This window comes from Aspergillus sclerotioniger (assembly GCF_003184525.1).
Source record: "Aspergillus sclerotioniger CBS 115572 chromosome Unknown BO94scaffold_32, whole genome shotgun sequence".
In the NCBI taxonomy this organism is placed as follows: domain Eukaryota; kingdom Fungi; phylum Ascomycota; class Eurotiomycetes; order Eurotiales; family Aspergillaceae; genus Aspergillus; species Aspergillus sclerotioniger.
Genome location: NW_020291022.1, coordinates 1 through 23,254, shown reverse-complemented (window position 1 = coordinate 23,254; position 23,254 = coordinate 1). Strand labels below are relative to the sequence as shown.

The 23,254-nt window shown below is 51.8% G+C and overlaps 9 protein-coding genes across 9 annotated transcripts; 7 read left to right on the top strand and 2 right to left on the bottom strand.

Moving 5' to 3' along the window:
* Positions 1-70: 70 nt before the first annotated feature.
* BO94DRAFT_578291 (putative RNA binding protein Ligatin/Tma64) lies at positions 71-2,585 on the top strand. The gene is made up of 3 exons (XM_025615209.1): positions 71-227; positions 329-1,199; positions 1,252-2,585. Exons 1-3 carry the CDS (start codon positions 207-209, stop codon positions 2,334-2,336), a joined length of 1,977 nt encoding a protein of 658 aa, XP_025463343.1. The 5' UTR covers positions 71-206; the 3' UTR covers positions 2,337-2,585.
* On the bottom strand, positions 2,549-4,513 carry BO94DRAFT_538958 (tRNA maturation protein LHP1). Its single transcript, XM_025612597.1, has 2 exons — positions 3,103-4,513; positions 2,549-3,041 (listed from the first exon to the last, which is right to left on the bottom strand). The coding sequence occupies exons 1-2, from the start codon at positions 4,194-4,196 to the stop codon at positions 2,930-2,932; spliced, it is 1,206 nt and encodes a 401-aa protein (XP_025463342.1). The 5' UTR covers positions 4,197-4,513; the 3' UTR covers positions 2,549-2,929.
* Positions 4,514-5,073: 560 nt separating this feature from the next.
* Positions 5,074-6,080, top strand: BO94DRAFT_538956 (uncharacterized protein). Its single transcript, XM_025612596.1, has 2 exons — positions 5,074-5,500; positions 5,553-6,080. Exons 1-2 carry the CDS (start codon positions 5,147-5,149, stop codon positions 5,709-5,711), a joined length of 513 nt encoding a protein of 170 aa, XP_025463341.1. The 5' UTR covers positions 5,074-5,146; the 3' UTR covers positions 5,712-6,080.
* A 14-nt stretch (positions 6,081-6,094) lies between these two features.
* Positions 6,095-9,174, top strand: chsD (chitin synthase D). The gene is made up of 4 exons (XM_025610293.1): positions 6,095-6,156; positions 6,249-6,495; positions 6,546-6,712; positions 6,771-9,174. The coding sequence occupies exons 2-4, from the start codon at positions 6,445-6,447 to the stop codon at positions 8,860-8,862; spliced, it is 2,310 nt and encodes a 769-aa protein (XP_025463340.1). The 5' UTR covers positions 6,095-6,156; positions 6,249-6,444; the 3' UTR covers positions 8,863-9,174.
* Positions 9,175-9,578: 404 nt separating this feature from the next.
* Positions 9,579-11,048, top strand: BO94DRAFT_538955 (uncharacterized protein). Its single transcript, XM_025612595.1, has one exon. It carries the CDS (start codon positions 9,861-9,863, stop codon positions 10,956-10,958), a length of 1,098 nt encoding a protein of 365 aa, XP_025463339.1. The 5' UTR covers positions 9,579-9,860; the 3' UTR covers positions 10,959-11,048.
* A 540-nt stretch (positions 11,049-11,588) lies between these two features.
* Positions 11,589-14,557, top strand: hsp88 (Hsp70 chaperone Hsp88). The gene is made up of 7 exons (XM_025606351.1): positions 11,589-11,822; positions 11,935-11,966; positions 12,032-13,466; positions 13,521-13,829; positions 13,891-14,004; positions 14,092-14,209; positions 14,367-14,557. The coding sequence occupies exons 1-6, from the start codon at positions 11,748-11,750 to the stop codon at positions 14,185-14,187; spliced, it is 2,061 nt and encodes a 686-aa protein (XP_025463338.1). The 5' UTR covers positions 11,589-11,747; the 3' UTR covers positions 14,188-14,209; positions 14,367-14,557.
* Positions 14,558-15,304: 747 nt separating this feature from the next.
* BO94DRAFT_589440 (cytochrome P450 monooxygenase afumB) lies at positions 15,305-16,980 on the bottom strand (the record flags this gene model as incomplete). Its single annotated transcript, XM_025615949.1, has 3 exons — positions 15,305-15,453; positions 15,510-15,776; positions 15,831-16,980. 3 exons carry the CDS (start codon positions 16,978-16,980, stop codon positions 15,305-15,307), a joined length of 1,566 nt encoding a protein of 521 aa, XP_025463337.1.
* Positions 16,981-17,256: 276 nt separating this feature from the next.
* BO94DRAFT_559883 (terpene cyclase/mutase family protein) lies at positions 17,257-21,556 on the top strand (the record flags this gene model as incomplete). Its single annotated transcript, XM_025614103.1, has 4 exons — positions 17,257-19,072; positions 20,039-20,175; positions 20,286-20,614; positions 20,635-21,556. 4 exons carry the CDS (start codon positions 17,257-17,259, stop codon positions 21,554-21,556), a joined length of 3,204 nt encoding a protein of 1,067 aa, XP_025463336.1.
* Positions 21,557-21,711: 155 nt separating this feature from the next.
* BO94DRAFT_627593 (uncharacterized protein) lies at positions 21,712-22,974 on the top strand. The gene is made up of 4 exons (XM_025617436.1): positions 21,712-22,038; positions 22,095-22,669; positions 22,736-22,800; positions 22,868-22,974. Exons 1-4 carry the CDS (start codon positions 21,723-21,725, stop codon positions 22,902-22,904), a joined length of 993 nt encoding a protein of 330 aa, XP_025463335.1. The 5' UTR covers positions 21,712-21,722; the 3' UTR covers positions 22,905-22,974.
* Positions 22,975-23,254: the final 280 nt, after the last annotated feature.

The window sequence follows — 23,254 nt, the reverse complement described above, 5'->3', positions numbered from 1 at the left end:
TGTTGTTGCGGCAGTCAAACCCGTTTTGTACCCGTTCGTTTCATTTGGTCATCCCCTCAGCAGAGCTTCCCTGCCATCGATCAGCTTCTTCTTCCTCCTCTCCTCCCCCGCTCCCTGGCTCTCTGTTCCTGCTAGAGCTGGCTGAATGGATTTGATCGTCTTCTAATTGCATCATATTGAACAACTGCATCCCTCAGCCCTCCACCATGTTCAAAAAGAAGCCCACAGTACGTTACCCCTCCCCCGCACCAACTTACCATCGATGGTTACGATCAAGCAAAGCTCCAACGTTCCCTTGACGCACTCCACTCATGCTGGTCAACCACAGATCAAAAACCTTTCTCCCCTGCGGTCCTCCGACCGCCGGAAGATTGCCGATCAGATTATCAGCGAATATAAAATCGAAATCCCATCGAGTGTACCAATCGAGACTAGTGACGACTCGACAGCCCCAGGCGCATCGAACCCTACGGCGCCGAACCTCACTTCCATCCGAAATGCCCTTCTTCCCGAGAACTGCTTGTCGGCGCGCTTTACCACAACGGCCGGGCCCCAGCTCCGCGAAGTACAAGGAACTGTGTATGTCGGGTCACATCCCGGCGGCGATGAGCGCATTTTGTGGTTCAAGGCCGACCATGGCCCTGGCGCGGACGGACGCCTCTATCCTACAGTCTACACACTTTGGAACAACCCAGATCTGGTACCATTGCTTCATACCCCACAGATGGTGATGCAGAAGCTGCACGGAGGTGCAGATCTGATGACTCCGGGTCTGGCCAATGAGCCGCCTTTCGATGAGCGTGCCGTCAAGGGCGCAGTAGTTGCTGTCGCCAGCCTAGATAGACACACAGTACCGCTCTTTGTCGGGGTGTGCGAGATTGACATCTCAGCACTCGGAGAAGTTCAGGGCACAAAGGGACATGCCGTTCGAGGTCTGCACTGGGAAGGCGATGAGTTATGGGCTTGGAGTTCCTCTTCCAAGCCGGGTCAACCAGCTCCGGAGTACCTGGAGGGCTGGGATGAAGAGCTACAGGAAGAGGATAACGATGTAGGGGAGATTAAAGGGGGTGTCCAGGACCTAGCTTTGGGTGGTGCAGAGACTGTGGAAGGAGAAGGAGGCGAGGAACCGTCTGATGAAGCATCTGATGTCCCGCAAAAGGAGGCACCTGTGGTTGAGGAAAAGGAGCCTACGACAAAGGGTAAGACTCTCCCGCAAGTCATCATGACTGCTTCAGTACTGACCATGACTAGAGATCGATGAGGCCTTCGAAAAGGCCTTCCTGTACTCCCTTTACAAACTCAAGCAAGATAACCCTTCCGCTACCAACCACGGCCTATCGCTGCCTGTTCAGCCATCTGCTCTAGTTTCAAACATGATCACGCCACACCTGCCCGTATACACCGTAAAGCAAGCCCAATACTACCAGATCAAGAAGACCAGCTGGAAGAACGTCAAAAAGTTCATCAAGTACCTGGACAAGCAGCGGTTGGTCAAGTCCAAAGACCGCAACGGCCAGGAAACCGTCATTCTCGATGTGGACTTCAACGATCGTCGCGTGGAGCAATTCGTGCCCTACCGACTTCCATCCAAGAACGCCGTCGAGAACACAGGAAAACCTGCGGCGCCTGGAACCAACAAGCCCGTAGCTACAGACAGCGATCCCTCGGTCGGACAAACCCTCACCGTTCAGACGCTCTACCGTCCAACCGGAAAACTGACCCCCACCATCTTCCCCTCTCTATCCAGCACCCACCCCAGCAACTACTACAAATACTCCGACGTCTCCACCCACCTCGACCAGTACATCCAATCTCAGAACCCTCCGATCGTCGACCGCCAAAACAAACGCATCATCACCGTCAACCCCTTCCTCGCCAACACTATCTTCACCTCCTCCTCATCCGACGACAAGAGCACCCTCGCCCGCGGCAAAACCACCCGCGATGGCCTCCTCAAACGTCTCACGGAAGACCATTCCTTCATGACATCCCACTACGTCATCCTTAGACCAGGCCAGACCCTCTCCGACGTCAAACCCAAAGCAGGCACCGCCCCTAAAGTCAACGTCATTCTCGAGCGACGCACGGGTTCCAAGACCGTCACCAAAGTCTGGAACCTCGAAGTCTTTGGCATCATTCCAACCCTTTTGGCTGAAGAGCTGCAGAAGAAATGCGCCAGCAGCACCAGCGTAACCCAGGCCACTGGCGCACCCAAGGGCGTCATGGAAGTCCTCGTTCAAGGAGACCAGCGACGCGCATTGGAAACGGCATTGCTGAGACGAGGTTTGAGGACGCAATGGATTGATGTGGTGGATAAGACGAAAAAGAAGAAATAGATCACCCCCCCTCCCCCATATCACTAATATAGCCCAAGCAAAAAAAAGGTCTTGTACGACAGGCAAAGTATATATGTGTGTACGTGTTTGATGACTTGGAGACTGGTTTTGGATATGATACTAGGATATACTATACTAGGTATAGCAGTTGAATATATGCCTGTCCTGTTTATAGCTTAGTTGTCAGAGATGCAGGGGTAAAGTTCCATGGTATACAAAGACCGGTTATGATTGCCAACTAGTATGACAAAAATAGTGGACATGGGATGTTTATGCCAAGTGCTTTCATCATACAAGTGCGACACGTAAACGGTATCCTACAATGCCAACCACGCAAGCAAAGGGGAAAAGCAAATCTCATCGAATCCGATTCGATCTAAAATTGTATGATCCATTGAAGCAAGAAAAAGGAAAAGAAAATGTTAATAAACCAGCAACAAATATACAACGCCATTATGGTATGGTCTTCTTCAAGTCGGGGTAATCGAGCCAAGCCATGCTTTTATCCCATCCATTTCCGTCCCGAATAAAGAACAAACAAGCAAGTTGATAAATAGCTTGAGGTTTCCAACTTTTATTTGACGTGACAACATTTACTCCTTGGCGTCCACCTTCTTGGCCGGGTGGTCGCCGTTTGCGCCGGCTTCGTCGTCACGGGCGCGCTTCTGGCCGGATTCGGCGGTGCTCTGCACGATGGGGACACCGCTGGGGGGTGACGTTAGCATGTACATTTTGTGGGGGAAGGGGTGGTGGAATGAAGACATACCGGGCATCTTTCTGGACCTCACGACGCTCCTCATTGGTCTCGCTCTTCTTGTCGCTGAATCCATTCTTCTGGTCCGCCGCGCGACGCTCCCTCCAGTCACGGTTGTCGCGGTCACGGTTTCCGCCACGGCCACGGCCACCACGGCCGCGTCCGCGACCGTTGAAACCGCGTCCGCGAGAGCCACTGGGCTTCACGCGGCCAGCCTCAATATCGAGCATCTTCTCGTCGCAGTACTCCTTCTTGCTCTTGATGAGCAGGTCCTGTCCCTTCCACTGGGGCTTAGGGTCCAATGCCAAGAAAGCCTTCTGCTTTTCTTCCGACTCGAACTCAACGAACACGCTGCCCTTGAAGGTCTTATCGTAGGTGCGACGCAGGCGGATCGCGTTGACCGGTCCGTAAGGGGCGAAGAATGCCTCGATATCGAGCTGGGTGGTGGGCTCCTCGTCACCGAAACCCTTAGCGTAGACGCTACGGGTCATTGCCTTATCCTCGAACACCTTAGCCACGCTGTGGTCGTGGGTCTGCGACACGCTCTCCGGGAGGGGCGTCTTCCGGCGCACGCAGGTGTCGTTCTCAGTCAGCTCTAGAACCTCGGACGACTTAAGAGCCTCGACAACGGCGGTGAAGGGCTGGAAGCGCCGCATGCGCTTGAAAGAGTGAAGGAGATCGAGAGGAACAGCCCGGTTAGCGCTGCCGCCAACCTTGGAGAACAGAAACTTGTCCATGGGCAGGTTGGAGTCAGAGAAGTAAAACTCGACCTGCTTGCGGATCTGGACCGGGTCATCCGTCACCTCCTGCGTGGAGGGGTCGAACTTGACGTTGTTACGGCGGTTGAAACGGCCCTCGCGACCGCGGTTGTCATGGCGGAACTCCCGTTCCTGTGTTCTTGCCTCCTTCTGTTCTTCAGCCTTCTCAGACTTCTCGCCCAGCTTGGCGGCGGCTTCCACGATGCGGGCTTCCTCAGCGTCTTCGGTCTGCTTCTCGGCGCCGTTGGCGGGAGCTTCGTTCTCGCCCTTTAGCTCGGCGAGCACGCTCTGAACATCCTTCTCGGCCTCAGCGTTGGGCTGGGCGACAGGCTTTTGCTCCTCGGACATGGTTACAGGGAAGGGTCGTGATAGAAGGAGGATAGAGAGAAAATTGAGTTATGACGTCTCTACTTGGATTGGGATGTATCAGTAAAGCTCAGGTAATATTTTGAAGCAGTAAATCACAGGTGATGAGTCAAAGATGATGGAATGGATCAATCCCCTGTCAGATCCATGATACGGACCGATTTGGCCAATGATGGACGGAGATCCGCGCGAGGGCAATGCGGATAATAAGAGAAGCAAGCAGAGTGCTTATTTCTTACCTAGAATACGCGAACGCAAGACAGAGAGGTATGGACGGAGAGAGATATTCGTCCGGAGAGAGACACCTGCAAGTAACCTGACGTGCTCTAGATGCGAGAGGGAAAATCGCCAGGCCAATAATGCGCGGCGGGGGAAATTTTCTGAGCGCCGCGGGCGGCGGAGCGACTGTCGCCTACACCTCAGGCATCACAATGTGGCGGTGCGTGGCGGTGCGCGAAGGCAGTTTGGTAATTGGGACGCTTTAGGAAGGAAGGTTAAAGGTAGTCGGACTAACCCGTCTGGGACAAAGGAGGCCTGCCGGCCAGCCTCATATCAACCAACAACTGGGTTTGACAGATTCCCAATCCTCTACATAACCTGTTTAGATTAGACACAGTCAATCAGCGAGCATGAAGGCCTCTGAGTGCAGCAGGTGGCCATACACCGAATACTGAGCGCAGGTAATCAGATGCGTCTGATAAATCCAGGGAGAACAGGCACCTTTGTAACGGACATTAACCGTGGTGGGTAAGCACCAGCACCGTAGTAGGCACCAGTCAGGCATGCATATGCTGTTGCTGTCTAATTGGCTTTCCAGGTGCGCGTGGGCTATCCCCTGCCTGCAGGGCGGCTGAGCATCCTCAAACCAACAACTGCTTGGTATGTTGGAAGTTCTCAAAGTCGCTGAGACCGCTATCATTCTAAGTATCGTCATGCCTCTCCGAACCCTATATCTCGTCTCCTCCCGTAATAGCCCCGGCCAGCGCGCACATTTCTCATTCTTTGTTCCATCTGCGGCCTTCCCCAATATCGGTACCTCAATACATGTTGTCGGTGCGCCTATGATGGGTTATGAGCTGGAGTTCAAACGGAACCACAACTCATCTTCCAACGAGGAGCCGTATGAAATGGTTTCGATTGGGCAAGTTGATTGTCACCACATTGCGGACTCTTCGGGCGATCGTAATATGTTGGTAGATCACACACCCAGAGATAACCTGGAGGTTGCGGCCAGTCAAGTACCACCCCCTCGGATCAGCGAGAACTTCATGGCTCCTGTCAACGATGTAAGTAACGCTCATTGTATTCACCGAATATGTCCCGATCTAACTGTCGCAGACCATCAACAGAAGATGCCAGGAGTGGACCATGGAATACGTCCATCACCTAATTGCTCGAGGCCTCCTCGGAGAAGAAGCAATACAGATTGTTCAGTCAAAACGTGATCTGCCAGCTCATGGGATTGGATTGCAGCCTGTAGCGCGACGATTGGATTGAGAGGAGTGGCTGGATTGCAAGTAGGGACGACTGGTATCTCTACTCTTTGGATTTTGTGGAAGAATACAATCTAGGAATCACTGCTGGTTAGTATGAGAAAGCGTTGAGCTGGAGCAGAACCCGGCAGGAGAAGAAGTGTGTACTTACACCCTCGATTGCCTGCCATGTGCCCGTGACCAAGAGCGCCTGCCTTTTCCGTTACGAGCTCTCATCCATTAGTGGCTTCAGATTGCCAACAACCCAACCCGTCTTTCTGTTAGTCTTCTTTGGCCTGGTGGTTCCTTTGCTATACTCCTAATATCTTATTCCGCTATCAGAAAGGAGTCATTGGATATATCTTACTCAATTGAACCGATATCGACATTGCTGCATACTACGATCATCTGGTCATTGCAACGTCCACATAATTCATTTTTCGAACCACCATGCTGTCCATTGTTTACAAGTATGTCGAGGAAGTTGATCGATGCCGTCATACTCCTGTTCTTCTTCAATCATAATACTCATTAAGGAATAAGCTAATGAGTCCACTCGCAGCAGCAAAGAGCGTCAATAATCGCTGCCCTCCACGGTGGTTGAAAAGGCCTGCTTGGATTGGATAATCTACAGAACTAATTTTGATTCCCAACGAATACGTCTCGATCTGAGCCGCGCTTGCATCGATCCATTGCAGGCTCCCAATTGTTTGGGTGCAAAGGGGAATTGTGTGTTGATCTGGACCCCACAGCCTAACATGGCTGGAGAAGCATCGTCTGAGGCGCCAGGTGCATGGCCCACCAGAGATGTAAGCTAGGGTATCCATGGCGCAAGTGAATGCACTAATTGGGAATACAGATCATTTATGTCTCGATTCTCGGTCCACTATTGCTTGCAGCTTTATTGGAGTGGTTCCTATTCCTTGCAGCTTTTATTTACTGTCTGATCAAGGTATATCAAAAGGCAGATCACTGGAGTATTCGAGTTCTCGCAGCCATCATGGCAGTCCTCTTCACAATTTTGAGGTGAGTTTGTGTGATGTATGAAGGCAAACGAAAGGAGATATCATAACACGCACCATAGAGGCATCTTCCTTCCGGTTATGATCGCAATTCTCCCATTACCACCCCAAATTACGCAGTTTTTCCCCCGTCAAGTCGTGTCCGTGTTTCAGTGGTTCGCATTTTGGGCATTTTCAGCGCTTCTTATTGTACCTTGGCTGTTTTGTGTCAACAGATTCGTTATTCACTCTTTGGGGAGAACCAAGCGGGTCAAGGAGGCCCTGGACGACCGCACTGCGCCCAAGACCGTCATCGTCATGCCAGTATACAAAGAGGAGCCCCACGTCCTGATAAAGGCGATTGACTCGGTCGTTAATAGTGATTATCCAAGTTATTGCATTCATGTGTTTCTCTCTTACGACGGGAGTAACATCGATGAGCCTTACCTCCAAATGATCAGCCATCTTGGGATCCCGATATCGTTGGAAAGCTATCCGCAGAGCATCGATGTAACATACCAAGGGGCGAGGATTACCGTGTCAAGGTTCAAGCACGGTGGCAAACGGCATTGCCAGAAACAAACCTTCAAGTTGATTGATAAGGTCTATGCCGATTATCTTAAACGCCATGATGACCTCTTTTTGTTGTTTATCGACTCGGACTGCATCCTTGACAGACTCTGCCTGCAAAACTTCATGTATGATATGGAACTGAAGCCGGGAAGCCAACACAACATGTTAGCAATGACGGGCATCATCACTTCCACCACCGAGAAAAACTCCCTAATCACCGTGTTACAGGATATGGAATATATCCATGGACAGCTTGTTGAGCGTACCGTGGAGTCTGGTTGCGGCGCTGTAACCTGCCTTCCAGGCGCGTTGACAATCTTACGATACTCGGCTTTCCGCAAGATGGCCAAGTACTACTTCGCGGATAAAGCTGAGCAATGTGAGGACCTCTTTGACTATGGCAAGTGCCACCTGGGAGAAGATCGCTGGTTGACGCACCTGTTCATGATCGGAGCAATTGAACGCTACCAGATTCAGATGTGCACTAGTGCCTTTTGCAAGACAGAGGCGGTTCAGACTTTCTGTAGTCTTCTCAAACAGCGGCGTCGATGGTTCCTTGGTTATATCACTAACGAAGTGTGCATGCTGACCGACGTCAGGCTATGGAGACGATACCCGCTTTTGTGTCTGGTGCGTTTCATGCAGAACACAATTCGGACAACTGCATTGCTGTTCTTCATCCTAGTAATCTCCATCATCACAACTTCCAGCAAGATCAGAAACCTACCTGTCGGCTTCATCGCAGTTTCCTTGGGACTCAATTATATACTCATGGTTTATTTCGGCTTGAGACTCAAACGCTTCAAGGCATGGCTCTATCCCTTGATGTTCATCTTGAATCCTTTCTTCAATTGGCTCTACATCGTGTACGGAATATTCACCGCTGGCCAACGAACGTGGGGCGGGCCTCGAGCAGATGCCGCGAAAGCTGATGAACATACTACCCCAGAGGAAGCGGTCGAAAAGGCCAGGGTTCAAGGGGATGAACTGAATGTTCAGGTGGATACCTTTCGAGCCAAAGCTGAGGAGAAAGGTGTCCCAATCCGCCCTTCATCCAAGGTTAATGGGCGCCTCTCGGCGGTTCCACAGATCCCGGATCGTTACTATGACCGTCAAAGTGCACTGGGGATCAGCCTTGCCAAGTACATGACGCCCCTTCCAGACGTACCCCGAATCGGACTCCATCCGCATTACTCACTTGACTCAGTTGCGACGTCAGACTCCGGAGCCAACTCAATTGCCTTACCCCAGAATGTGGAGACCTTGATCAGTGCAGAGGAAGGGGCCAACCTTTACACCGCTCGCCAGGGGCAGGAATCGACTGGACCTCTGCAAAGCACGGATGCTAGCCCTGAGACGGACAATGCCGGATATGAGTTACATCATATGGATTCGGCAGCCAGTGTTACGGGCCACAAGCCTTGTGGACCGTCAAATGTACCGGAGTCAGGACCGCGGCAACCAATGGCTGTTCCTGCTCCTGGAGATATGGCTGAGCACCATGCGACGGCCGGAAGTCCCAGAGACTTGCAACGGTCAAGAAACAACCGTTCTAGTCGAATTCCAAAGAGGAAATCAATGCAACCGGAACAAATGGTTTAAACCCGAAAGTAATGCGCTAGACTGTCTCTGATAATATAATGAAGATGGAGACTACTAGAGAAGTCGGCCGAGGTTGGCTGACCGCAGTAGACTCTGTCTCAAACACTCATGTGTAACTACTTATTCGCCTCTCATTCAGTTATGGCTCACAAGCCCTTGCTTACTCGCATCCATTGTACGCAAATAATTCATGCAGCATCGGCTTTGTTTATATCCCACTCTGCTTCAAAGCGATGGATCCTTCTACTTCCCACTGATGCAGCCAGCATCAGCTAGTCAAAGGAAAGGTGCCAAAATGCAGATACAATTACCATGAGATAAGACAGAACCGGCGTGTGACTTACAGGTAGTTGCCTTACAGACCCGACCCACTCCGTGACATACATTGATAAGTAGGAATTCAATGTCAGCCGAGTTCTTTAAAAGAGAGGTGAGGAACACTAGTAGTGCATCATTGCAACTAAGCGTGACAGGTGGGGGCCAAAAGCGGATTGGACCACGCTCTTTTGGCCCCTTTATCTATCCGAGAAATGAAGCCTGACATTGGTAGGACTGCCATCGTCAGGCTATTTGGCCCCTCTTCTTCAGACTCCCAATGATCTAGTATAAAGTCTCAACAATAGGTCCCCCTCCCCCCTCCCCCCTTCCTCCTCCCCGTCTGATATCCATCTCCGTCCTTTTCTGTCTGTACTCATTTTTTTTTCCATCGCAGACCCAGCTCCAATATAGCTTCCTGTATACTACCATTCCGATAGACATTATGGGCTGGACCAAAGTCTCCGAGATTCGCTGGGAGCGCCCCGTTAATGGGCTCGAGGGCTATTACGTCTTTATGGCGAGCGCATCCGCAGCTTTGTTCGATGGTCGCAAGCATCATGTTGTCTTCTGCAAGCTGAAGATCGAGACTGATCGACGCCGAGGACATCGAGGTCACACTGAAACAAGCTTGGATGAAGCTACGCTACGAGCAACCCCAGATCGCGATGACAGTTGAAGGAATGACCATGATATACGAGGTTCCCGACGAGCTGGCCCTCCAGGAATGGTTCGCCTCAACCTTTATTGTCTCGTCCGCCTCGAACGCTGAGGAGCTATATTCCAGCGCTACGCCGATCAAGCAGGCCACACTATACTACATCCCCAAGTCAGGAGAGCTTCTACTCCTGGCTCCCCATCACATGCTTGATGGTAAGGGGATGCTGTTACTTTGTCATAACTACTTGAACGCCTTGACAACGCCATCTCAGAACATCACTCTCAAATTTGGGGACGAATACACACGACTAGCGCCCGCCATCGAAGAGGTTCTGGGATTCCCAAAGCAACCAACATCAGAGCAGGCCGAGAAGGCACTTTCCATCGCAATGAGCTACGCGAGCAGCCTTCCAGGCATTGGACCTGTGTCTAAGGTCGGGCAAGTCCCGCCCGGCAGATGCCAGAGTACCGAACTGGTCTTTTCGACGCAGACAACCGAGATGATTATCAAGGCCTGCAAGAACAACAGCATCACTGTCACCTCTGCCATACACGCAGCATACATCCAAGCAATTGTTAAGTATGCAGACCCGAACTCCCATCGATCTCGCTATGCCAATTCAGCTACATTCGACCTACGGCCACATCTGCCAGAACCCTACAGTACAAGCCAATATGCGGCTTCGGTCTACTTCACACCGTACCCTCTCATAATTGATCTGCTTCCGTTCTGGGAGAGTGCGCATACACTGAACAAGTACTACCAGACCACGATCAAGGATGATCCCGAATTTCTAGAACTAAATGGACACATCATGCGTGTTATGTTGAATGCGATCCAGACACCCGAGTTTCAAGCCATCCCTATTTCTGGCGATGCGATAGTAAGCAGAATGGGAGTTGCTGAGCGGTACGTACAACGCGCATACGGCAACATGACTGTCCGGGATATTAGGATGGGGGTCGATGTTCTTCTGGGACCAAGCGTCCTTTTTGTCTACACATTCCAGGACCAGTTACGGTTGGCGTATAGCTTCAACGATGGATACGAGGATCCAACCAAGATAGACTCCTACTTGAAGGAGATCGAGAGAGTTCTAGTCGAGGAACTTTTGGGATGATGTACTCGAGTCCAGAGACAGCATGACTTGGGAGGGTGGTTTGACATGCAGGAGTTGCGAGTTGTCCCTTAGATATGAATAGTACTGGAGCCTCTGTAATAAGCCGTATCATTTGCTCTTGTGTGATCTATGGAGTATTGAGTGATTCGGTGATAAACTGTTGATGAGGTCATCGGGAATAGTGCTCTCCTAAGCAAGAGCTGCATAAAATGAGTCATCATGCATAGCAGAAAACTCTGAATTATCGATAAGCCCCGCCAACGCGGTGAGACCAGATTCTGCCGGGAGAACTGGAGGCGGTGAATGGTGGGAGGCGTCCAGCAGCAGCCAGAAGGTTCGACGAACGCCCAAAGGCTCGGTGAAGCTGTTGGCCTGCTGGGAGCGATTGTGTCAAAGGCCAGGTCCCTATTTATTATTCCTCTGACCCGAGACACATCATCATCGCTTCTGCATATCTCCTCTGTGCGCATTTCCGAGTGGGACCCAGCGATTCGGCCTGACGTCGACCTATTAATATTATCGAAAAAAACTTGACGAGCCAGCGGCGCCCACGTTTGGACCGGGAACCACTCTTCGATTACCTTCACCGCCCGATAGCTTAGTGGCGGGCCCTGCGAAGCGCAAATTCTCCCCCTCCCCGTCTCGCTCTTTTCTCTGCTCTGGATCCTCCCCCAACCTCCCCCTCAGTTCCATCCTTCTTCTCTTTTACTCTTCAACTTCTTCCCCCTCTCCCCTTCCCCCCCCACTCTCTTCCTCCTATCTCCCTTCTACATAATCCTCATCTAAACAATGTCTGTCGTCGGTATAGATTTTGGTGCCCAGAGCACCAAGGTCGGTGTTGCCCGTAACAAGGGTATTGATATTGTGCGTATCCCGCCGCCCCTCTGCCCAATTTTCTGTCCCCCTCTTAGCGCTGGCCGCCCACTCGTCATCTTAGTCCTGACGGTGCTAACATATCCATTGTGATGGTCCACAGATCACCAATGAAGTTTCCAACAGATCTACTCCGTGAGTCCGCCCATTTCCTCGTTATCTCCAACCCAACCTCCTACTGACTTTTTTCTCCCACATAGTTCCCTGGTTGGCTTCAGCGCCAGAAGCAGAGCCCTCGGTGAGGCCGCTAAGACACAAGAGACCTCCAACCTCAAGAACACTGTCGGAAACCTGAAGCGCCTGATCGGCCGCGCATTCAGCGACCCCGATGTTGCGATCGAGCAGGAGTACAGTACGGCTCAACTTTGCGATGTCAACGGCCAGGCCGGCGCCGAGGTCAGCTACCTCGGAAAGAAGGAGAAGTTCTCTGCGACTCAGCTCGTCGCCATGTACCTGACCAAGATCCGGGACATCACCTCCAAGGAGCTGAAGCTTCCCGTCTCCGACGTCACCATCAGTGTCCCCGCTTGGTTCACCGATGTCCAGCGCCGCGCCATGCTCGACGCTGGTGAGATCGCTGGCCTCAAGGTTCTCCGCCTGATAAACGACACCACCGCCACCGCTCTCGGTTACGGTATCACTAAGGTCGACCTGCCCGGTCCCGAGGAGAAGCCCCGTCGCGTCATGTTCGTCGATATCGGCCACAGCGACTACACCGCCTCCATCGTCGAGTTCCGCAAGGGTGAGCTGAACGTCAAGGCTACCGCCTATGACCGTCACTTCGGTGGTCGTAACTTCGACCGTGCCCTGACCGAGCACTTCGCCGATGAGTTCAAGGAGAAGTTCAAGATTGATGTCCGCTCCCACCCCAAGGCCTGGGCTCGTACCCTTGCCGCTGCCGAGAAGATGAAGAAGGTCCTCTCGGCCAACCCTGCCGCTCCCATGAGCATCGAGTCCCTGATGGAGGACGTCGACGTCCGCGCCATCGTCAAGCGTGAGGAGCTGGAGATCATGGTCAAGCCCCTTTTGGACCGGGTCACTGTTCCTATTGAGGAGGCCCTGGCCGAGGCCAAGCTGAAGCCCGAGGACATCGACTTCGTCGAGATGGTTGGTGGCTGCACTCGTGTTCCCTCCATCAAAGAGGCTGTCTCCAAGTTCTTTAACAAGCCCCTCTCTTTCACTCTCAACCAGGATGAGGCCATTGCTCGTGGTTGTGCTTTCAGCTGTGCCATCCTTTCTCCTGTCTTCCGTGTGCGCGACTTCTCCGTTCACGACATCGTCAACTACCCTATCGAGTTCACTTGGGAGCAGTCTGCCGACATCCCGGATGAGGACACCAGCCTGACCGTGTTCAACCGGGGTAACGTCATGCCTTCGACCAAGATCCTTACCTTCTACCGCAAGCAGGCTTTCGACCTCGAGGCCCGCTACGCCAAGCCCGAAATGCTGCCCGGCAAGGTCAACCCCTGGATTGGCCGTTTCTCCGTCAAGGGTGTCAAGGCCGATGCCAACGACGACTTCATGATCTGCAAGCTGAAGGCCCGCCTGAACCTGCACGGTATCCTGAACGTGGAGTCCGGATACTACGTTGAGGATATGGAAGTCGAGGAGCCCGTGCCTGAGGAGGGCGAGGGTGTAAGTGATGCTTAAATGTTCGTATCAAATAATCTCTTTCTGACGACTTAACAGGCCATGGACACCGATGCCAAGGACGGTGAGCAGCCTAAGAAGACCCGCAAGGTCAAGAAGCAGGTCCGCAAGGGTGACCTCCCCATCTCGACCGGCACCACCTCCATCGAGGAGTCCCTCCGGAACACATGGACTGAGCGTGAAAACGCCATGTACATGGAGGACAAGCTGATTGCCGAGACCGACGAGAAGAAGAACGAACTTGAAGCCAGCATCTACGAGCTGCGTGACAAGATCGACGGCGTGTACTCCGAGTTCGCCAACGAGGAGGAGAAGGATAAGCTGCGGGCTAAGCTGACTGACACCGAGGTAAGTCTCCGCCATGGGCGGTCAGTTTCTGTGCTTGCGCGTGTGCTAATAATCTGTGCAGGACTGGCTCTACGAGGAGGGTGAGGACACCACCAAGTCGGTCTACGTGGCCAAGATGGATGAGATCCGCTTCGTCGCTGGCCCCATCATCCAGCGTTACCGTGAGAAGCAGGAGGCCGAGCGCCAAGCCCAGGAGGAGGAGGCCGCCAAGAAACGTGCCGAGATCGAGGCCAAGCGCAAGGCCGAGCAGGAGGCCAAGAAGGCCGAAGAGGACGCCAAGAAGGCTGAGGAGAAGGCCGACACCGAAATGCAGGATGCCCCGGCCGAGGGCGAGAAGCCCGCTGAGTCCGAGCAGTAAATTGCTCGACTGGTAGATATCGGTGAGCCCAGCTGTGGGATCGCAGCTTGATGACAATGTGGTCACGAACAATACAATCATGTTGAACCCCTTCAGTTGTTTATTTCTTTTATCTATTTTTCCTCCTTATATTGCCGAGTGTCGGCTCTGTGATGTAGAACGACCTGATTTCCGTCTAGTCTTTCCGTTCCCTCGCCGGGTTGTTATGGGTTGTCAGTCTGGCCTGATGGCCAAGTGGGCGGTGGAGGCAGCTGGAGGGACGAAAGACTTAGATACGACATGGCGATGTGGATAGACCTGCTTGAAAAGTATATGATTGGTAATAACAGAATATATCATTGCACATTCCGTCTCACAATATGAACTACCGAATCAAGAATGATTTAGACTACGTCATGCCAGTGATCACGTATTTGATCAGAAGTAGCCCTGCAGAGGCGTGCTCACCCCATTTTCCAGTTGATGGACCTACAAATATGAGATCATTTCATACACAAACCATATATGCACCTTGCAATTGCAGACTGCTCCCAATCCCAGAATAATACCAAGGGAACCCCCTTCCCCATCCCCCCGATAAACCATGCAAATATCAACCCGCATACCACGCTGTATTGTATGCATATCCCCCCCGCGACTTCATCTGAAATCCAATCACTCATTCACGCAATACCCCCGAGCCAGGAATCCGCTGATAGTGACCAATCAGAGCCAGTGTCTAGTGGAGGATTTGTATAGCTTTTGCGAGATGGGGCATTGTCTTGTGATATGCGAGGGGCTCGGCGCCGTGTTGTCAATCGAGGACAGACTCGATGAAGGCTTCGGCTGCGCAGGCGATGAAATGCAGATTGAGGGCATCGGAGTGGGTTGTCAATTCATGGGCCTCATAAGCTTGCAGAGAGCCATGACAGAGGCTTCTAGATGGAGGGGGTTGATTGAATATGTGCGGTTTTTAGTACTATGTCCTGATGATGAGTAGGTCACCTGTCTATTTTGTTGGCGTGGAGTCACCTGACGATTACTTTCACAAGCCTCCCCTCCTTCCTCATACAATCCACTCTGCTACACTTTAACGTATCCCAACACCTCAGACTCTTCGGTCATTCCATGGCAAAGTCTAACTCAACCCGACCAGAACCCCGTTTTCATTCTCGAATGTCATGCTAATCCGTTCCTTCCATGGTCTAGTATTGTAATTGGAAACAGTCGAGAAGGTTTGGAACATGCGAGCCACAATGTATGTCAGCACAATCATAGCATAATGCTCTGCTTCTATGTTAGCAAGCTTATGCCAAGCATCACAGTGTTGAAGGAACGCTTACGGCCAGGACAGGTCCTAGGACCCTTATTGAACGGAATAAATCCGGACATGTCTCCGCTTAGCTGTTCCCACCGTTCTGGGTAGAAAGCCTCTGGATCCTTCCCAAAGTCCTCCCCTAAGCGGTGTCTTGCCCAGGTGGAAAAGACCACTATATCTCCTTTCATGACAAGAATCGGCGAGTTGCCGCCAGACTCACCACCATTTGGCAGTGTTGAATTCTTGTTCGCCACTCTTGCATTTAATACAACTGGGGGGAAGAGCCTCATAGCTTAGCTAGGGTATCAGTGTACGCTCAAGGCCGGATTGTCATGGAGATTCGCACCTTCCTGGAGCACCCAGCGGACATAGTGAAGTCTTCCAAGCTGTCCCCACGTCGGGGGTGTCGATCCGATGGTCTCAAGGATACTTGCTCGCAGCTTACGGACCACCCGCTCGTTCTGGGAAAGACAGAAGAAAAGGCCCGAGAGAGTGGTGCTCATGCTATCGTTTGCGAGTAGTATGCTCAAGCATTGATCGGTAAGCCGTGACACTTGATCAACATTCACGCTGATATCTGTTTTATAATGATGCCGCTCCCCAGGTTCCCCATCCACACGGTTCTGTCTCTGAATCTTCCGGATTACTCGAACCATCACATATTCTCGAGCCCTCTTGCAGGACTGGAGAAATCCTCGCTTGGATGACAAATGACGGAGCGGTCCCCGGAAACCGTCTTGCACGATCCTTTCTTTGACAAGAAGCAGGTGCTCTACAAATTGCACCTTTTCCTGCGATTGAGTGAAGCTGAGTGCATCAACAGACTCCCCTAGCGAAAATAAGGTCTGAATATCCAAAGAGAGAGCAAACACGCGGGATTGAATGTCGAAAACCTGTCCATTGGGTGGGACATGTTGACAAAAGGCCAGGAAGTGTTGTTCACACAAGTTGAGATCGATAGCCTTCCGAAGGTTAGAGAGTTGACTCCGCAACTGCTCCCGGCTTATTTTCCAGTCTGCACCGTCGAGGGTAAAGATGCCATGTGGGGTAATGGGCTCAAACAAGGGCCGTCGCGGTGGAGAACTATCGAAGTCGACAAATGCCGTGGACAACAGATGTTTGATATTTCCTGCGTTGCAGGTAAAGAGAAGCCGGTATCCAAGAACATTGGAAGCATAAGTCTCCCCATACTTTTCGAAAAGCGCATTTGTATATGGCAGAGAAGTTCGATTTCGGAAGTGGAACGCCAATTCTATTGCCTTGACGATGCCAAAGAAATCGTATCGAAAGCGGTCGCTTTCGTTAGGCGGCTTCTTACAGCCATGGATTTGTTCAAGCCCACGAAGCTGTTTGATACGGTGACAGCCTTTCGCCAGAAAGATAATGATGACCCCAACAGCAGCTGCAGCAAAGGCCGTGATAAGACTGCCTGGCACAGAGGTCCCGAATGGCGAATGCACGAGCATGCTTGAAGACTTCCGCTGGGAATCCTGCATTATGTGTCACGAATACTGAATAAGGAACAAATCATATGGCGGTTACACAATCTGTGACTACGTAGGTCACTTGATCTTCTAGTGATGTGTTAAATCAAGGACGGCGCATTGACCTGCCATCCAGAAACAGAAAGGGCCTTTGATCAAGGCGCATGGGATCCACCACGACACGACGCTATGTATATATTTGCATACCCGCATGCTGCGGAGCTCGCAACCTCCGTGGGTAACACAACAGGCACTCAGCTATTGTCAAATTGGGACCACCTCGCTAACATGGCCTCAGACATAAGAGATAACCAGGAGACTGTCTCCGGAAGCGACCACCTTATCTCCCAGGTAGAGCATACCCTGAGGCTTTCAAGGGACCATGCTCTTGATTCGGTACGTTCTGATGGGCATTGGTGCGGGGAGCTCAAATCGAACGTCACGGTCACGGCCGAGTATATCTTTCTTCGACAAGCTCTGGGACTAGATCTGGAAGCCGACCGCGCAGCCTATTGTCGCTATATACTATCAGAACAGAACTGCGATGGCTCCTGGGGCCTGGCGCCCGGATATCCAGGCGATGTATCGACTACGACCGAAGCCTACTTGGCACTCAAGATACTGGGGACGAGCACCGATACTCCAGCCATGCAGCGAGCCCAAGTATTCACCCTCATTGCAGGCGGAGTGGCGAGGGTTCGTGTGTTTACTCGCATTTTCCTGGCAACCTTTGGCTTATTCCCATGGGATGCAGTACCCCAACTACCCGTGGAGCTCATTCTTCTTCCTTCCAGCTGTCCAATCAACATCTACACTTTGGCATCCTGGGCCCGTGGTACGATTGCCCCATTGCTAATCATCTGCCATCATCGGCCTGTTTACGCGCTACCGGACGATTATCTGGATGAGTTATGGCAGAACCCCACGAATAAGAATGTGCCGTACGGCTCATCGTTCTGGGAGTTGCTGTCCGAGAGAGACATTCCCGGGCTTGCATTTACTGTCGTGGACAAGTTGCTTTATCAACTGGGTGGGCTTCGCTCCATCCCTCTGCTGCGATCATATGCCCGACGACAATGCATGAAGTGGATCCTTGAGCGCCAGGAACCAACCGGTGACTGGGCTGGGATTTTCCCGCCCATGCATGCCAGCGTGTATGCATTCATGCTTGAGGGATACAAGTTGAACGACCTTCCAGTCCGTCTTGGGATTCAAGCCATAGAAAAATTTGCTTGGGAGGATGAAAAGGGCAAAAGGATCCAACCCTGTGTTTCTCCCGTGTGGGACACGGCTTTGATGTCCATTGGGCTCTGCGATGCCATGTCACACGACCAGCAGACCCTCGATCACGCTATCACATGGATCCGGAATCGCCAATTGCTTGAAGCTCGCGGGGATTGGCGCGTATACCGGCCCCAGCTAGCTCCTGGTGGCTTCAGCTTCGAGTACGAGAACAGTCACTATCCCGATGTGGACGACACGGCCGCAATTATTCTTGCCCAGGTAAAGCATGATGCTCGGTCCGTTGCTTCGGACTCTGTGATTGCAGCGGCTACATGGATTCTAGGCATGCAGAATCCTGATGGAGGATGGGCCGCATTTGACGTGGAGAACGATAAGCTGTTCCTCAACAAGATCCCCTTCAGCGACATGGACAGCCTGTGTGACACATCTTGTGCGGATATTACTGGACGCATCCTGGAAGCCTTCGGCCTGATGATGACTCATGATTCTGAAAAAAACGGCCTTTCTCCAATGCTGCGTGTAGCCTGCACCCGCGGGGTGACTTACCTTGCCTCCACGCAAGAGGATACCGGAGCATGGCTCGGACGATGGGGATGCAACTACGTCTACGGAACATCTCATGCGCTGTGTGGCCTATCGTACTTCGTCGGATATGATGAGCGAGTCACCGGGTTGGTGAGCCCGGCTCTGCAATGGATGAAGTCAAAGCAGAATGCTGACGGTGGCTGGGGCGAATCCTTGCTGTCTTACCGATCACCCGATGAACAGCAGCATCAGCAAGAGTCAACAGCGTCACAGACTGCATGGGCGTTGATGGGGCTATTGGCCCACCTGTCCGTCACGGACGCTGCTATTGAGCGTGGAATTCGGTGGCTGATATCCTCGCAGAGACCGGAGAAAAGTACCGGAGTTTCATGGCCCGAAGCGGTGTACACTGGAACAGGATTTCCAAATCACTTCTACTTGGGCTACGACTACTATCGCCATTATTTTCCTATGATGGCCCTGGGGCGGTATCTGCAGGGGGCTCAAAACCGGATTTGAAGGTGCTTGGAAGTTAGCCATGCATTCGGGAATTTGTAGAAACTAGAACGACAGTCCATGCGAGAAGCTAATCTCGCTAGCCACATATTTGGCAACTCTCCAAATTTTATCTGCAGCCATCTCCACATTCTATTGCAGTATTGTATTTACAGCTAATCCCGATTGATTGCAATTTCATATAGCAGCTACGTTGTCACTTACCGTATAAATAACCGAATAAGTAAGTATAGAAAGTCTAGATCTCTAGATCCCCCACTAGTACGGAGTAGGCTTTAGGAACTTTGACTATGTTTGAAAAATGTGAGGAACAAAAATGGTAACACAATGCAGCGACCCGTCACATTCCCTATCACATGTGCAGGTGCTACGGGCTATTTCGAAATCTCCCTGCTCCTGAGCCAGGAATACGAACTTTCCAAGGAACAATGCCTGTATCGAACGCATCACAAGCACCCCACCTCTCCACTCCCCACACAAGGGAAAAACAGGATGTATACCTACCTACTTCGGAGTACTGCATTGTGACTTCCCTCATGGATGCCTCCCACTATTTCCCCTGCAGCAACCAAACACTTTACCGAATTAGAAATTCAAGACACATACATATCTTTCCCATTATTCCATTATACAGACCAGACCATCTACCCTCCTTCTTATCCTATGCTCCAGTCGAGCACAAGTAAATAAGCCATGAGTCTCTTTTCATTATTCAGCCGCTCTCGACAACCAGCAACTGTGCCGACAGATCGAATCATCCAGCTACGATACTGGGATGATCTAGATTACCTCCGTCGGCTTTGTCATGACTTCACGTTTCGATTTGATGATGTGTTGGATGCTGCGAAGTTGGAGGGGGCGTTGGCGCGGTTGATGGAGATAGGGGATTGGGGACAGATGGGCGCGAGGTTGAGGTTAAATGTATGGGTGGCTATCCTTATCCCTTCTCCTTTGATTCGATGTTTCTAGTTGGGGTGGGATCGGGGGGAGCTGGTTAAGGGAATAATTGACTAATGCGGGTGGTGGTATAGGATGATGGACGTCTTGAGTATCATGTTCCTGCGGAATATACCAAAACGCGACCCGCGTTCAACTTCACCACGACGGAGTATGGGTTACGGATTGGTGAGCATCCGCTGGGCTCGCAGTTACCAAAGTCAGGACAGGATCAGTCGGTTCTGTCGCCTTCGCCTGCTGTTTTTGCGCCTTTGGTTCGACATCCGGATAGTCCGAGGGAATTGGCGGATTGGATATACTCGGATCGGCCTCAATTGCATATTCATGTTGCGGTGTTTCGGGATGCCACGCTGGTTACGATTAGTTATGTGCATACGTTGTTTGATGCGATAGCACGGACAACGTTCTTTAAGGCGTGGATAGCGGTTTTGGGGGCAGGGAGGATGAGGTACCGGCATTTATTCCGTTCGAGCATGATCCGCTGCGGACGTTGGGGTTGGATGCGCCTGTCAAGGGGTATAGTAATTTTGGACGGGTGGTTCGCGGGGTTGGTCTGGTGGTTTTTGGACTGAGGTATTTGTTCGAGCTGTTTTGGTTCCGGGAAGAGGAGGAGCATCCAATTCGTTTACCAGGGCGATGCGTGGACAGGTTGAGGGAAACGGCGCGGAAGGACCTCGCTGCTGCGACTCCGAAAGGCAAGGAGGTGCCCTTTGTGAGTGAGGGTGATGTCGTAGTGGCCTGGTGGGTGAGGACAATGGTCACGGCCTTGAACCCCGGCCTGGATCGGACCATCATGGTGATGAACGTTTTTAATGTATGGGCGCTGTTTGACGAGTGGTTCCCAACTGGTGGGGCGGGATTTATCGGGAATGCCTTCTTCTATTCCTACACGTTGTTGGTCGCAGGCCAGGCTCTCCAGGATACCAAGCTCGGGCATGTGGCATCCAGGAACCGTCAGGCGCTCATGGAGCATCGAAACAGGGAGCAGGTTCAAGCCATGACTGCCATTCAGAGGGCATCGTTCACAAGAACGCCGCCGGTTGTTGGAGATGCAAATCTGCTCTTCATGGCATGCACCAACCAACATAAAGCCCGATACTTTGAGTTGGACTTTTCAGCGGCTGTTGTCTCCCCTGGTGTGCCGTTGAGTGAAAGGCCGCATGCCCTGGGTAGACCGTCCTATATCAACGATATTGAGCATTGTCGGTCGTATCCGACTCGTAATGTGGTCAGGATAATTGGGAAGGATGCGGCGGGAGATTATTGGCTCTTGTTCAAGACTCGAGCTGGGGTGTGGCCCGCGATTCATCGACAGTTGATGGCTTTGCTTGAGATGGACAAGTGAGAGAGAGATAGCCCGCTAGGACTCAAATATGCTGTAGATCAGTCCGCAAAAGTGAATGGTGTAGAATGCTTTGATCCACGTGATGAACGACCCTACAAGTCCCTATAAATAGTCCTATTCCCCTGAAAGCAAGAAAAATCCGCATGTACCTTTGACAAACCTGAGGATGCCTGGTCAGGCAATCCCACTCCTTACCATCCAGTCCACTGCTGGCACATCTCACGTGGCAGAGATAATCGAGTCCCAGATCCATGTTGAGCGCAGCACCGCCAACTTCTTCTCCATTTACCGATATGCCAACGCCTCGCAGTTATGTATGCTGTGCGTATCAGGATGTTGTGCGGTAGCCGCCGGTGCAGCAATGCCATTGGTGACCGTCGTGTTCGGCGCATTGGCAGATGAATTCATCAACGGAGAACACCATACATCGCAGGAGATTCGAGACCAGGTCCAGCATCTCACGCTCTTCTTGGTATATATCGGTGCGTGCACTTTCCAAATCCATGTTCTCTTCTTGTTATCTGACACAACGGGCCAGCAATCGGGTCATTGGTCACCACCGCTATTAGCACACTAGGCTTCAATTTCATCGGAGAGCAGATAGCCCGCCACCTGCAGCAGAAATATCTTTCTTCGGTTCTGCAGCAGAACATGGCTTATTTCGATGTAGTCGGAACCGGGGAGCTCACATCCCACATAGATCAAGATATGAAATGGATTCAAGCTGGCATCTCGCAGAAGATGGGTGACCTTCTGTCCGGCCTGTCCGGCTTCGTGGTCGCCATTATCTGCGCATTTGTACGGAACTGGCGCTTTGCAGGGATCATGTTATCCCAGCCGATCACTTTGATTCTACTCGTGGGATTGATGGGGTATTGGCTGAGTGTGGTGCAGCAGATGGGCTTGGCTGAACGTGTTCAAGCGGACAATTTAGCCCAGGAAGTATTCAGTGCCATGAGGAGCGTTATTTCTTACCGAAGCCAGGAAAGGTATGCTAAGAAGTATCGAAAGGCCTTGGGCCGCCCAGCGGCCTTGGACTTCCGGGAGCGGTTAATATTTGGAGTGATTGTTGCGGGCTCTTTCATGACATTGCACTGGGGAAATGGGCTAGGTGTATGTCAACCGCTTCCCTCCACCCCTGGTTCGATCTGAATGCGATGCCTGCTAATGCTCCTCCAGTTCTGGCAGGCTGATCACCTCGTCCGTCAAGGGCGTTGCACCATATCAGAGGCTTTGACTATCTTGTATGCAATGTCTGTTGCAGGTGGGATGCTATGCCAAGCGTTGCCATGTGTTGTTAACGTCACCCAGGCTCATGCGGCAGCCAGTCGCGTTTTCTCAGTCATAGAGCAGGATTCGCCTATGATTTCGATGGTAGGTACTGGGAAGACATACAGTCAGGTCCGAGGGCAGTCCGGCTAGAAGGCGTACACTTTGCGTATCCTTCGCGACCTGAGCGGACTGTTTTGAGAGGCGTCACTTTCGACGTGCCTGCTGGACACACAGTAGCCTTGGTGGGACCATCAGGATCAGGAAAATCAACCATATTTGCCTTTTAGAACGGTTATACCACCCACTCGGTGGCCGCATCACTCTGGAAGGTGAGCGGATCGATGAGATGGATGTCTCATGGTTACGGTCTCAGATCGGATATGTCGGCCAAGAGGTTACTCTGTTTCGTGCATCAATGCACGAGAA

Bases quoted from the DNA above. Each gene is read 5' to 3' on its own strand.
- BO94DRAFT_578291 (XM_025615209.1), top strand. From the start codon at position 207: ATGTTCAAAAAGAAGCCCACA. The intron at 228-328 runs GTACGTTACCCC...GGTCAACCACAG, and splicing joins TGTTCAAAAAGAAGCCCACA to ATCAAAAACCTTTCTCCCCT. The intron at 1,200-1,251 runs GTAAGACTCTCC...GACCATGACTAG, and splicing joins AAAGGAGCCTACGACAAAGG to AGATCGATGAGGCCTTCGAA.
- BO94DRAFT_538958 (XM_025612597.1), bottom strand. From the start codon at position 4,196: ATGTCCGAGGAGCAAAAGCCTGTCGCCCAGCCCAACGCTGAGGCCGAG. The intron at 3,042-3,102 runs GTATGTCTTCAT...GTCACCCCCCAG, and splicing joins GAGGTCCAGAAAGATGCCCG to CGGTGTCCCCATCGTGCAGA.
- BO94DRAFT_538956 (XM_025612596.1), top strand. From the start codon at position 5,147: ATGCCTCTCCGAACCCTATATCTCGTCTCCTCCCGTAATAGCCCCGGC. The intron at 5,501-5,552 runs GTAAGTAACGCT...TAACTGTCGCAG, and splicing joins TCATGGCTCCTGTCAACGAT to ACCATCAACAGAAGATGCCA.
- chsD (XM_025610293.1), top strand. From the start codon at position 6,445: ATGGCTGGAGAAGCATCGTCTGAGGCGCCAGGTGCATGGCCCACCAGA. The intron at 6,496-6,545 runs GTAAGCTAGGGT...TTGGGAATACAG, and splicing joins GTGCATGGCCCACCAGAGAT to ATCATTTATGTCTCGATTCT. The intron at 6,713-6,770 runs GTGAGTTTGTGT...CACGCACCATAG, and splicing joins GTCCTCTTCACAATTTTGAG to AGGCATCTTCCTTCCGGTTA.
- BO94DRAFT_538955 (XM_025612595.1), top strand. From the start codon at position 9,861: ATGACCATGATATACGAGGTTCCCGACGAGCTGGCCCTCCAGGAATGG.
- hsp88 (XM_025606351.1), top strand. From the start codon at position 11,748: ATGTCTGTCGTCGGTATAGATTTTGGTGCCCAGAGCACCAAGGTCGGT. The intron at 13,830-13,890 runs GTAAGTCTCCGC...TAATCTGTGCAG, and splicing joins CTAAGCTGACTGACACCGAG to GACTGGCTCTACGAGGAGGG. The intron at 14,005-14,091 runs GCCGAGCGCCAA...GAGGCCAAGAAG, and splicing joins GTTACCGTGAGAAGCAGGAG to GCCGAAGAGGACGCCAAGAA.
- BO94DRAFT_627593 (XM_025617436.1), top strand. From the start codon at position 21,723: ATGCCTGGTCAGGCAATCCCACTCCTTACCATCCAGTCCACTGCTGGC. The intron at 22,670-22,735 runs GTATGTCAACCG...ATGCTCCTCCAG, and splicing joins ACTGGGGAAATGGGCTAGGT to TTCTGGCAGGCTGATCACCT. The intron at 22,801-22,867 runs GTATGCAATGTC...AACGTCACCCAG, and splicing joins TCAGAGGCTTTGACTATCTT to GCTCATGCGGCAGCCAGTCG.